We start from the raw sequence: 12,626 nt of genomic DNA on the forward strand, positions 1-12,626 counted from the left end.
GAGAATCTCAAGCAGACTCCATGCTGAGGGCTGAGCCCGATGCAGGGCTCGATCTCACGACCCTGAGATCACGACCAGGGCCAAAGCCAAGAGTCGGATGCTTAACTGACTGTGCCACCCAGGTGCCCCTCAATAATCTTTTTCTGAGGATAACCTGCAGACATTTCGTACAAATATTTCAGTGTGTGTCCCCCAAACAACACTGACCTACACAACGAGCATATAAGCCCAGATCAGGACGTCATCATTACTGCATGATCATCCAGTCCTCACACCCCATTCATAGTTTCTTAACCGATCCAGTAAGGTCTTCCTTTCTGGTCCAGGATACAACCTGGGATCATATGCACTTAGTTGTCAGGTCTCCTCAGACTCCTTCAATCTGGAGCGAGTTTTCACTTGCTCTGTCTTTCATTCCTGGATGGTCTTGAAGAGCACAGGCCTTACATTCTGTAGAATGAGCCCCAGTTTGGGTGCACCATGACTGGGGCCATGCTTTTGTCATATAAGTGTTAGCCAACCAGGGCCTGGTGTAATTGGCTCTGTGTTGTTTACTCCTTCACAGCAGTTTGGGACCTGCTAGTGCCAAACCCCAATTTTTTCTTTAACTTATATTTAAGGTGGGGGAACCTGAAAGACATCTGACCAGACATCTGATCAGGTGGTCCAGGTTTACATCACTTCCTGATAACTGCACTAAGAGGAGCCTAGCACAGTTTCTGTCATATTCCTTCCAAGAACACTGGAGTGAGTTGGGGAGCTGGGGGCCTGAGAGTGACCACAAGGTGACAGCAGGTTTACTTGGGGAGCCCTTTGGTTCACATGCAGGGAAAGCCTCTCACAGAATGAGACAACAGCACAGAGCCAACAGCCCAGAAGGGGAAGAAGGCAAGGACCCACCCCCACACCCCAGGGGGAAGGGGCTTATTTGTCTAGGTGACATTTTCAGTAGCTGGGCAGGGAGTCTATGGGCCAGAGAGCTCCAAAGGGCACAGCATTCTGGGGTGTTTCATAGCTCTGGTGTTTATCTTATATGTGGTACATTTGGGTGTCTATCAAGTGATAGACAAAGCAGGCGGGGTCTAAATGGCTAAAAATATGAATATTAAAGATATATTTTAAACAACTGAATGTGTAAGAAGCTCAGTTTGCTACCATCTTTCCCTTCCAATGGTGTATAATGATCAATAGAACTTAATATACCCTTGTGATCTGGAAAATCATCTTTTGCCAAGTTATGTTTTCCTGCTTTTATAACTGATCGGGATTTTGTGGGGGAGAGGTACTATGAGATTACGTCAATGTCTTCCCCATCATCAAAGCTCCAGTCACTGACCATGGAGTCTACTGACGACTCCTGTTTGTCCACCTGCATAATGATTGCCAGGTGTAGACTTTCTTTTTTTACATTTTTATTTATTTATTAATGAGAGACACAGAGAGAGAGAGAGAGAGAGGCAGAGACACAGGCAGAGGAAGAAGCAGGCTTCATGCAGGGAGCCCGATGTGGGACTCCATCCCGGGACTCCAGGATACACCCTGGGCCGCAGGCAGGTGCCAAACCGCTGAGCCACCCAGGAATCCCCAGGTATAGACTTTCTAATCCCATCATTTCTTCTACATTATTCATGACTTTGTATTACAATAGCAATAACCAGTTATTCAGTGGGTTGTAATCTGTTACTGTCATTTTGTTTTGGGAGGCAAATTGCCCCCATGTAGCCAGTGGAAAGCCCTTCTGGCTGGTTCCTCTGGCCCTTTGACAGGTCCTATCTCTCTATCTTTCTGTCTTTCCTTCCTTCCTTCCTATGTTCTGGGCTCATCTTATACACTCCCTGTCTTAGCCCTGGAATCAGACATTTCCCCAAGCATCCCTGGTTCCTTTTAGTAGTAGATGGGATTTAGAAACCAAGATCTGGCCATTTAGTGTGCCCACTGCTGCTGGGCCCTCAGAGCAGAGATAGAAAACATGTGCATATGTACATGTGTGCATGTATATACACATGACTAAGTGTGTAGGTACACAGACATATGTAGATATATTTTTATATAACACATCTATAGTTCTGCAACTGTGTGTATATATCATGAAACTGTGAATTTGTACAGTACCTCTAACTCAAATGTATTATCTTGTGGTTCTTTCTAACCTTTTCCTAAATTTCTTCTCTGCCAGTGAGAAACTTAGCTCTACTTAAAAAATATCTACTTACTTATTTGCTCACTGTATCCAGCCTCTCGACCGCACTGTTCCTCTCCTCAGCCTGCCGCCTCTGCTTTCCCCTCCAGTCCACACCCTTGGCCTCTCAGCCTGTCCCTTGCTCCTCCGTGTAGCTGCCCACCTCTCCTCCCCACATTCTCAACCACTGTGCTAACTTGCCTCTTCCTGGAAGAAAAAACTAAAGTAATTTCTACCTAACTTTATGTGTGTTTACTGTTCAGGGACACCTTTTTTTTTTTTTTTGATCTAATATTTCACTTTGGATTTTTTTAAAATTTTTTTAATAAATTAATTTTTTATTGGTGTTCAATTTACCAACATACAGAATAACACCCAGTGCTCATCCCGTCAAGTGTCCCCCTCAGTGCCTGTCACCCACTCACCCCCACCCCCCGCCCTCCTCCCCTTCCACCACCCCTAGTTCGTTTCCCAGAGTTAGGAGTCTTTATGTTCTGTCTCCCTTTCTGATATTTCCCACACATTTCTTCTCCCTTCCCTTATATTCCCTTTCACTATTATTTATATTCCCCAAATGAATGAGAACATACACTGTTTGTCCTCCGATTGACTTACTTCACTCAGCATAATACCCTCCAGTTCCATCCACGTTGAAGCAAATGGTGGGTATTTGTCGTTTCTAATGGCTGAGTAATATTCCATTGTATACATAAACCACATCTTCTTTATCCATTCATCTTTTGATGGACACCGAGGCTCCTTCCACAGTTTGGCTATTGTGGACATTGCTGCTAGAAACATCAGGGTGCAGGTGTCCCGGCGTTTCATTGCATCTGAATCTTTGGGGTAAATCCCCAACAGTGCAATTGCTGGGTTGTAGGGCAGGTCTATTTTTAACTCTTTGAGGAACCTCCACATAGTTTTCCAGAGTGGCTGCACCAGTTCACATAGGGACACCTTATTTAATATACATTGTTGCTTCATTAGCATGGAATTTATGGCCAACAGCACTATAATTCATGCACGAATGTTTATTTAACACCTAACTAACTTTTTCCCCCTGGGCTCATCACGGCTTTCTTGTACTCAGGAACACTAGACAGCATTTTGGCATGAGAAGTAGAGGCTGCTTTCAACAGTGACATCACCCAACAAAAATGCAAAAACATGCCACTAAATAGGTCCTCAGAAGGACATGCATTTGCAGCATGAGCTGAAGCAAGAAGGCAGGACAGCACTGTGTTTGACCTCAGCTGGGAGTGAACGTTGGGCAATTCAGATATTTCACTGGTCTGACCATATCCACAGATGGCCACAAAAGTGCTGGCAGCATTGATTTGGGGATTAACAAATAAATTTTAGTGAGCAGGCAAACTTAAAATACAGAATCTGAAAAAAAAGGATAGGCTGTACTTACATATGAAAAAATAAAACTAAAAAGTTACCAGGTAGATGAGGAAAGCCATCAAAAATAACATTAGCCTATAGGCATTGCGTTTGTGGTTTTTTTTTTTTTTTTTTTTTTTTGGTAAGGAGAATATCTTCATACATTTCTGATCTATTTATAATTTTACATTTTAAAAAGAAAAGGGGCCCTAGGCTGCATCTGGGTATCTAGAACCTTAAAAGACTGGAGATTTTCTTCCTCCTGTTCTAATAGGCTGTCCTCCTCTGGCCTGGGAGGCATCCTTTCTACTGATCTTTCAGGGACCGACACTGTGGATTTGCTGTCTCGGCTTTGGTCTGCCTATTTGTGGACTTTTTTGTTTTTTAAAGTCCACATGACTTTATTCATTAGAGATAGACAGAGAGAGGTAGAGACACAGGCAGAGGGAGAAGCCGGCTCCCTGTGGGGATTCTGACACGGGACTCGATCCCAGGACCCCAGGATCATGACCTGAGATAAAGGCAGACACTCAACCACAGAGCCACCCCAGTGCTCCTATACATGGACTTTTGGATGAAAGAGGAATGAACTTCTGTCTTCTTTAAGTTGCTGTTATTTTGGGCCTTATGACAATAGCGAAACTCATGTTTCATCAAGAACTATAGCTGTTGGGCACCTGGGTGGCTCAGTCAGTGGAGCGTGTGCTTTTGGCTCAGGTAATGGTCCCAGGGTCCTGGGATTGAGTCCCAGATCGGGCTCTCTGCTCAGTGGGGAGCCTGCTTCTCCCTTTCCCCCTACTCATGCTCTGTCTTTTGCTATCTGTCTCTCTCAAATAAATAAATAAAATCTTAAATAAAATAAGAGCCGTTAACCAAGACTGATGGGTGCTTTGATGATAACAGTTTACCTGTATCAACGGCTTCTCAGTGCATACCTTCACCTTGAGATGGGGGTTTGTTTTTACAGATTCCCATCCACTCCAGATGCAGAAGGTTGAACTCCCATAGCTAGTCAGAATTTGAACCCAGAACTGATTTCAGAGTCTGAACTTCTCAACAAAGGACAAAATGTTTGAATCTGGGGCTGAAGATCAGGACATGGGATGCTGAAGTACTTTATTATCAGAACTTGTTGGAAGGGTTTCCATTGCTTCTAGGAAGATGCGTTGGTTTGAGGACTCACTTCTTCAAATTTGTGAAGGCTTTTCTTTCTCATGTCTCAGCCAGTCCTCTGGGGAGGAAAAAAAAAATCTAATTGGAACCCATGAGATGAGATCTTTCTTCTAAAACAAGCAGTTCTTTATAGACCTACCTGTAAGCTTTTTTGGGATCATGCCTTGAAGGTTCATAGGAATTCAGAGATCTGTGATGATCCTGTTGTTTCAAAAGGCTTGCCAGGTCCCAGTGGGGGAATCTCTTTAACAGGTAAATAATCAAGAGATTGATCTGTAGGGAATCTAGCTTCTTAAAAACAGGAGTGAAAGTCCCTATACAGGCAAATCATGTGTCACAGTGAGGTCATTCTTTTGGAGGCTGGAGAGCGGAGAAAGGTTATCACCTGGAGAGCCTTGAAATATGTGTGTTCACTCTCTGAGATCCCACAGTTACTGTAAGATGAAAATATTCCTGAATGAGTGGATCCAATTAGAAAAACAATTGAACCCCTCTCTGATGAACTTTAGAGCACCACTATCTACGAGAAATACCACGTGGGCCACCTATGTAAAATTTTTCTGGTAGCTGAGGCTCAGTTGGTTAAGCATCCACTTCTTAATTTCAGTTGAGGTCATGCTCTCAGGGTCATAAGATCAAGCCCCACTGTGGGCTCTGTGCTCAGCGGGGAGTCTGCTTAAGATTCTCTCTCTCCGTCTCCCTCTGCCCCTCCCCCTGCTCGTACATGCTCTCTCTCTAAAACAAAATCTTTAAAAAATTTTTGATAGCCACATACAAAAAAATAGGTGAAACTAACTTAAGTAATACATTTTTAAAGCCAGTATGTCTAAGATAGTGTTATTTCCACATTTAATCAATATTTCAAAATATGAACAAGATATTTGATATTCTGTTTTATACCCAGTCTTTACAACCCAGTATATGTTTTATACTTACCGCTGCTGCCATTTTGGTCGGCCCAGGTATAGAGGGTCCGTCTCCCACCCCCACATCAATGTCAGATGGTCTTTTACCCAACCGCAAAGTGCAATTTTAAGTCTCTCAAAAGATTCAGAATGGTGAACGTGATGTGTGTTACTGCTGGGCTTACTCAGGAGACTTTGGCCAGTGAAGGTGTGGAGGAGTTAAGCCAGACAACAACATAGAAAGTGGACATGGTGGCATGCTGGACTGAATCATGCTCCCCTCTCAAGGTCATGAGATCAAGCGCCACAGTGGGCTCTGTGCTCAGCAGGGAGTCTGCTTAAGATTCATATGTGGAAGCCCTAACCCCCAAGACCTCAGAATGTGACTTCATTTGGGGATAGAGTCTCCAAAGAGGTGATTGAGTTGAAAAGAAGCCATTAGGGTGGGCCCTGATCCAGTACGACGTGTCCTTGTAACAAAAGGAAATGCCGACCCAAGCACCACATCTATGAGCCAGGGAGAGAGGCCTCAGTAGAACCCAACCAGCCAGTACCTTGCTCTTGGACTTCCAGAAAATAAATTCCTGTGGTGCAACCCACCAAGTCCGTGGTACTTTGGTAGCTGCAGCCCTAGCAAGCTAATGTGGGCGAGTTGGCTGTGGGCATCAGAAGACCATGATTTGACCATGAAAAGATTACAAGTGGCCTTTGGGACAACTGAGAATTTGTTCTACTGTCCTCCTACTCTTGCGTCTAGCTGGATTCTATCAGTGAGTGACCCCTGGTGTTTGGGGGCCTCTGATGGATGAGACTCGGGGAAAGGAGAGGAACGGGGGTGGGTGGGTAAGAGTTGTTCAAATCCCTATCCCTTACCCTCTGTGATGGGCCACCACGCCTCGTTCCCTGGTTTCCTGGCAAGTGGCACTTAATCCCACCAAGGTTTCTGATCAAAGGCCTGCTCCAGATAAGCTACAAAATAACATTTGGGCATTTCTCTGGTAGAGAAAGCATGACCTAGAATCCCTGGCAAGCAAATGTACATTCCTGCGTGGCCTCTCCAGCTCTGCTCACAGACCCGCCTGCCACAGAGGAGAGACCACGTCTGTTGGACTTGTGCAAGGCACAGCCCAGCAAAGCCAGTCTCACCGTTGGGACCGCCAAGAGCAGCTCCACCAGAGAAGTCAGCGGTAAAAGCTTTCAATTTGCTTTCTGTATTTCTGGGTTACAAAATGTCTCCTAATCTTGGTCGTTGGACCTATCGAGAAAGGAGAGACCAGTTCAGATGTGGGGATAAAATAAAAGTTCGCATGTCCCGTGTGTGGCCAACTGGGTCCCGTGACCGGGACCCTGGCTGGCTGGGGCTGGCTCTGCCATCGACTTCGTGGGCGCACCGCCGTCACCATCGGCATGGGGATGACCGTCCTGCCCTCGCCCTGGGCTGTGGGGAGGACTGTGTGAGCTGCCAGGCAGACAGCATTCTGAACTCCGTGCCTCGTGTGGACAATGCCCCCAGCGGAGAAGGCATGCCACCCCAATTTTACAGGTGAGGAAATGGGCTCAGAGAGGGCCAGTTGCTCTGAAGTGACCCAGCATGTGCATGGCAGGGGCAAGACTTGAATTCAGGCCCTGATCCAGAGCCCCCAGACTCATGGGCTCTGGGTCACCACAGCGTTCAGGCTTCCCCAGCTGGGTCCTGAGCAACCCCCCACCTCAGGACTGCATTTTCAACTTGTGGTTGAAAGAACTAAGGATCAGAGGGCCAAGTCACTTGGAGGGGGCAGGACTTGAACCCAAGTTGTTGGAGATTGTGTGTTTGCCGTTCACTCTAACTCTGTAATCCATGCCATCAGACTACAGCTGAGTGCTGAGAACAAGCCCCAGAAGGGACATCGATGGAAAGCAGGGCCCCCACCCACCCGGGAGTGAGCCCTCCCTTCATGGGGCAGACGGACAAAGATCAGCTAATACGTAGGGTAGGTAATTTCAGACTATGTTGTGTTACGGGGGCAAGACGGCAGCAGTATAGGGGGTATGATGGTGAGCGACAGGGCCGCCTATTAAGGGCGGTGGTGAGTCCCGTTAGCCAGGATGGTCAGAAAAAGGCCACTCTAGGAAGTGACCTGTAGGGTGAGACCTAGACAATGAGGAGGAGCCAAAGAAGTGAGGGGGGAGGGCATTCCAGGTCAAGGGAGCTGTAGGTGCAAAGGCCCTGAGGTGGAACTGTGCTTGAAGAGTTGTGGGAACAGCAGGGAAGCTGAAAAGGAGAGGTCAGCAGGAGAAAGATCATGCAGAGTCAGAATGAGGAGTTTGGCTTTTATTCCTAGAGCAGAGGGTGTGCTGCCCTGGGGAGGAAGGACATGTGCGCATGTGTGCATGTGCGTGCGTGGGCACATGCGTGGTGTGGGGGTGGGGAGGAGGAGAAGGGACATGTTTGGGGGAGAGCTGTGAGCTGGAAGTGGACCCTCAGACCCCCAAAAAAGGGCACATCTCCCCGGAGCCCATGTAGCCCTGGACATGAGCAGGGGACCAGGCCACCTGCTCTCCGGGCTGCTCACCCAGCTCTCCATTGTGGACAGAAAAGTCCTTCTCCAGGATGACCCACTTCTGGATCCTCTGTGCATTGGAAATGGCTTCCTGATTCACAGCATCTATGCCTTGCTGGATGGCCTTGTAGACCAGGGGGTCCTGCAGCTCCAAAATCTCAGAGACGGTGGACACATGGCTCCCCAGTTTCCGGCAGAACTGAATGGCCTCCAAGCTTAGCTTGTCCAGTGGCTCTCCATTCCTCCTATCGACCTCACACTGCCCCCAGGACACCCTTGTCACCACACCCAGTGACCACACTCACTCCCTGGCCACACCTGAGGACCAGGAAGTGGGTCCCGGGCCACGGGGGGTGCGCCCTCTGGACCCTGGGGTGGAGACCCCCGCAGGACGGCAGACCCAATGTTACCTTCAGCGTCAGCAGGATGCTCAGAAACTTTGCCTTATCTCCCACTAAGATGGCATTACTGATTATGGGGATCTTCTCTTTAACCATGTTCTCAATGGGAACAGGGGCCACGTTCTCACCGCCAGCCGTGATGAGGATTTCTGGAACAAAGCGTGGCTCAGTGAGGCTTCAGCAGGGACGGGACGAAAGCCTCACCTCCTCGAGGATGAGCGGGGACAAAAGCTGGCACAGATGACCGCTCACTTAGAAAACCCCAGAAGCAGAGGACCACCCCTGCCCATGGCCGGGACTCCCATCATGCCTTTCTCCAAGCCACAGACCCAGTGTCACTCTGCCTCTCCTCCCTTGTTTCCTTGGAATTCCCATCCAATGTCCCAGTCCTGTGCACTTCACTTGGACAGCACTGTCCCAAGTCCTTCAGAAGTCTTGGTTGGAAGACAGTGCAGCGCCTCTGGCCATGCCCCGTCTCTTGTCTCCTGATTTGTCTGCCACTTGGCAACCCCTGAAGAACCTTCCAGTGAATTGTGTCAGCTGTTCCCCCAGCCTCTCAAATTCTCCAAGAGCTCCTCCTCCTGTCCCAGATATGTTCCACCTGCTCTCTCATCTAAGGATGCTGGCTGCCTCCCGTCCCACCCACCCAGACTCTCTGTTCTCACCCCAGGATCTTTCAGCCATCCGTACTGCGGTCAAGGCGGTGGTAATCATATGTTTGCGCTGGACACCCGGGGGTGGTGTCTGCCACTGACTCAGGTATCCAACCCACTTTTTCTTCAGGGAACTCTTACCCATCTTGAACCGCTTGTGGTTTGGGCCAGGGCTACGGGGATGAGCATGTGACCAGGTCCGACCTGTCAGCATACTCTACTCTCTGCAGCGGTTCATTTTTAAATGGGATCCAGTGAGAGGCCAGACCTAAAACTTTTGCTGCCCATTGGTGCTTCAGACGAGCCTCGACTGTTGGCAGTCGTCTCGTCACCCAGTGGGAAAAGCCTCTCCAAGAGTGGCCCCAACACCAAGGACGGCTCAGGAAGAGAAAGATAAAGCAATTCCTTTGATGTTATTCTGGCACCTGGATCCAGCCAAGCCTGAAGTGGGACTTTTTAGACTTCTCCATTTTGAGCCAATAGTTTTTCCTTTTCGCTCAAACTTATTCTGTTGCTTGTCGTGGGAATGGTGCTAACCTAACCCGCTTACCGCATAGTTACTGCCTACGCCAGGCTCACTGCCAAACGCTCTGTGTGCATCAGAGGTTGACAAACTACAGCCTGTGAGTCAGATCCAATCGTCCATGTGTTTGTGTGGCCACGGGCTAAAAACGGTTTTTATATTTTTACATGGTTGGAAGGAAATGCAAAGAATAATAAGATTTGTGACACATGAGAGTCAGATGACATTAGTATTGGCACGTGGCCACGTCCGTGTGTCTGCTGGTTGTCTGTGGCTGCGTTTGTGCCCCCGCGGCTGAGCTGAGCAGCTGTGACGTGAACTCTGTGTCCCGCAGATCCAAAAAATATTTACTGTCAGGCCCTCAGCAGGAAGAGCTGGCTTATCCCTGTTCTATGGCACCTCACTGAATCCTGCAGATTATTATTCTCCCTGAGTCACGGGGAAAGAAAGGGGTTTGAAGTTCAGGGTGGGCCTGCCCACAGGAAGCCCCAGAAGAGCCAGCCCCAGTACCTTTGATGCGGCCGGTGATGTAGAGGAAACCATGACTGTCTACACGGCCCAGGTCCCCGGTGTGTAGCCAGCCTTCCTCATCAATGGCCTCCATGGTCGCATCTTCCATCTCCAGATAGCCCATGAAGACGTGCCGACCCCAGATGCAGATCTCCCCTGTGCCATCCTTGCTCTGCTGGTACAGCATGTTCTTACACCCAGACATGATTTTGCCACAGCTGCTGGGGAAGGGAGTTGGTGGGGGTGGGGGAGACCAGGGCTCAGGGAGACAAGGTCACCCCCCCAGGTCAGCCTGGGTGTGCAGCCTGGGCTCCCTGCTGGGATCTGCTGCTCTCACCCTCTCCAGGCTCCGGTGGGCATGAGGAAGCATACAGATATTTCGAAGAAAAGGAAATACAGATGGATTTGAAATGTATGCAAAGATTTTTTTTTTCAACTTCACTCGTAACAAAAGGAATGTACGTGAAAGTTGCATTGAGGTACCTTATTTTTAAAAAGATTTTATTTATTTGTGTGAGAGAGAGAGGGCAGGAGAGGAGGAAGGGGCAGAGGGAGAGAGAAACAGACTCCTCGCTGAGCAGGGAGCCGGATGCGGGACTGGATCCCAGGACTCTGGGATCACGACCTGAGCCAAAGGCAGATGCTTAACCAACTGAGCCAGGTGCCCCCGAGGTACCTTTACCTTTTCTTTCTTTCTTTCTTTCTTTCTTTCTTTCTTTCTTTCTTTCTTTCTTTCTTTCTTTCTTTCTTTCTTTCTTTCTTTCTTTTTTTTTTTCCAACTGGTTTGGCACCATAGATGATGTGTATGCAAAGCGCTTGCATCAGCATTGTTTGTGGCCACACATGATGGGGAAAAAGTCAAAAGTACCCACCAGTACAAGGACCAGTTAAGTAAAGGCTGGTGCAGGCACCCAGCAGAATACTCTGCAGTTCTGTGTCACGAACCCAGATAACGAAGGACACCAGGTTATCTGACTTCGTTTGGTTCCCAAGCTCCAGATGGCAAGTCATAGTTCAGAGAGGATGGATTCTGTGTTCAGCTTAACATAGAAAATGCTTTTTTGGGGAACAAAATTATGTGTGTCCAGGCACTGCTTGTGCCAGGTTAGCTTGAAGGCAGTGGTGTGGTGGTTTTGCCTCCGGGAGGATGTCAGGGATTGAAGCGCACCCCTCCCTCCCGTCATGTGTTGCAGGGCTAACCCCCAGTACCTCAGAATATGACCAGATCTGGAAACCGGGTCATTGCAGATGTGATGAGTTAAATTAAGTTAAGATCATACTGGAGTAGGGTGGCCCCAAATCCAGCCTGCCTGGTGTCCTTATAAGAAGGGGAGGTTTTTAATTCAGACACGCACACAGGGTGAACCACGAGAAGATGAAGGCGGAGATCCGGGGGACACATCTACAAGGCCGGGAGCTCCAGGGATGGCCAGCAACCACCAGACGGCAGGGAAGGGCCCGGGACGGACATGAACCAGCCTGCCCACACTTGATCTCGGACCTGTGTTCTCCAGAATTGTAAGAAAAAGCTCTTGTGGTTTAAGTTTTGTGGAACCTTGTTATGGTGGCCTCAGCAGACCCACAGGAGATTTGAGGTGGGAGGGAGGGAGCTTTTCACTGTGTTGCCTCCTGAGTTTTTGGACATGGGCACGTAGTCCTCATTGAAAAACACTATTGAAAGGTAGAGGCTGAAACTAGTACCTTTCACCCAGGGTTGGGGCAAGGTCACTGCTCTTTAGGGAAGGCCCACTCTTTGGTTTTGGAAAAACTGCAGTGGGCATTTGGGTTATGGAAAAAATAGACCTTGGATGGGATGATGGAGTGGAAAGGGGGGATGTTGAGGTTTGAGGTGCAAAGCTCCCCCCCACCACTCCCAAGGTAAAGTCAAAGGCAGGAGATGGTTCTGCCGTATTGGGAAGATTGGACAGTTTTTTGCGAAGTTCAAAGGCAGTTGGAACCTGAGCAAGCCCTCAGGAAAGCTGGACCTGCAATGTGACAGCAGAGAGGGGGTCAGGGAGAGATGGTGGGAGATTCTGTGGCTGTGGGACCCAAAGAGCAGAACTGTCTTGGTGTTCTTCCTGTGTCAGTGTCATTGGGTTCACTCCTGCAGCCCGGGGCCAGCTGAGCTTGAGAGAAAGCCAGAAAGGGCCCATGGATGTGTTTGGGATGGAGCATGGTGGAGATGAAGGGTCCGGGGTCTCAAGAGGTGAACCCGGAGTGGGGGAGCCTGGGGAGGGGGCTATCTGGAGACAAAACCCACAAGTGACCATGGGGGAGACCATGGAACATTCTAAGGGCCCTTCTTGTCTGTGGGCTATTTGACAAATGGGGGCGCTTCCCTGGTTGTGAAGAT

The 12,626-nt window shown here is 48.7% G+C and overlaps 2 protein-coding genes and 1 long non-coding RNA gene across 20 annotated transcripts in view; 1 reads left to right on the forward strand and 2 right to left on the reverse strand.

Moving 5' to 3' along the window:
- Window positions 1-12,626, reverse strand: part of LOC112666363 (long-chain-fatty-acid--CoA ligase ACSBG2-like) — a 151,759-nt gene that overhangs the window by 30,186 nt on the left and 108,947 nt on the right. The window lies entirely within an intron of this gene.
- LOC112666364 (uncharacterized) overlaps window positions 1-12,626 on the forward strand; it is a 54,607-nt gene that overhangs the window by 9,151 nt on the left and 32,830 nt on the right. For 3 of the 8 annotated variants that reach the window (XR_003140825.3, XR_004807364.2, XR_004807368.2), the window contains exons 1-3: window positions 4,431-7,186; window positions 7,494-7,616; window positions 11,633-11,791. This is a non-coding gene — a long non-coding RNA (uncharacterized LOC112666364). Of the gene's footprint in view, window positions 1-4,428; window positions 7,187-7,493; window positions 7,617-11,632; window positions 11,792-12,626 lie in introns of those variants that run through there. The other 5 variants (XR_003140827.3, XR_003140826.3, XR_004807367.2 and 2 more) reach the window with 4 other exon arrangements.
- LOC112666362 (long-chain-fatty-acid--CoA ligase ACSBG2-like) overlaps window positions 4,651-12,626 on the reverse strand; it is a 39,133-nt gene continuing 31,157 nt past the window's right edge. For 3 of the 11 annotated variants that reach the window (XM_025457168.3, XM_025457177.3, XM_025457172.3), the window contains 6 exons: window positions 10,274-10,494; window positions 8,597-8,736; window positions 8,199-8,445; window positions 6,790-6,898; window positions 4,878-5,172; window positions 4,651-4,796 (listed from right to left, as the gene is read on the reverse strand). In XM_025457168.3, coding sequence (XP_025312953.1) covers window positions 6,825-6,898; window positions 8,199-8,445; window positions 8,597-8,736; window positions 10,274-10,494 — 682 coding nt within the window. In that variant the 3' untranslated portion in view covers window positions 4,651-4,796; window positions 4,878-5,172; window positions 6,790-6,824. Of the gene's footprint in view, window positions 4,797-4,877; window positions 5,173-6,516; window positions 6,613-6,789; window positions 6,899-8,198; window positions 8,446-8,596; window positions 8,737-10,273; window positions 10,495-11,833; window positions 12,259-12,626 lie in introns of those variants that run through there. The other 8 variants (XM_025457173.3, XM_025457170.3, XM_025457178.3 and 5 more) reach the window with 6 other exon arrangements.

Source organism: Canis lupus, chromosome 20 (genome assembly GCF_003254725.2).
Source record: "Canis lupus dingo isolate Sandy chromosome 20, ASM325472v2, whole genome shotgun sequence".
In the NCBI taxonomy this organism is placed as follows: Eukaryota; Metazoa; Chordata; class Mammalia; order Carnivora; family Canidae; genus Canis; species Canis lupus.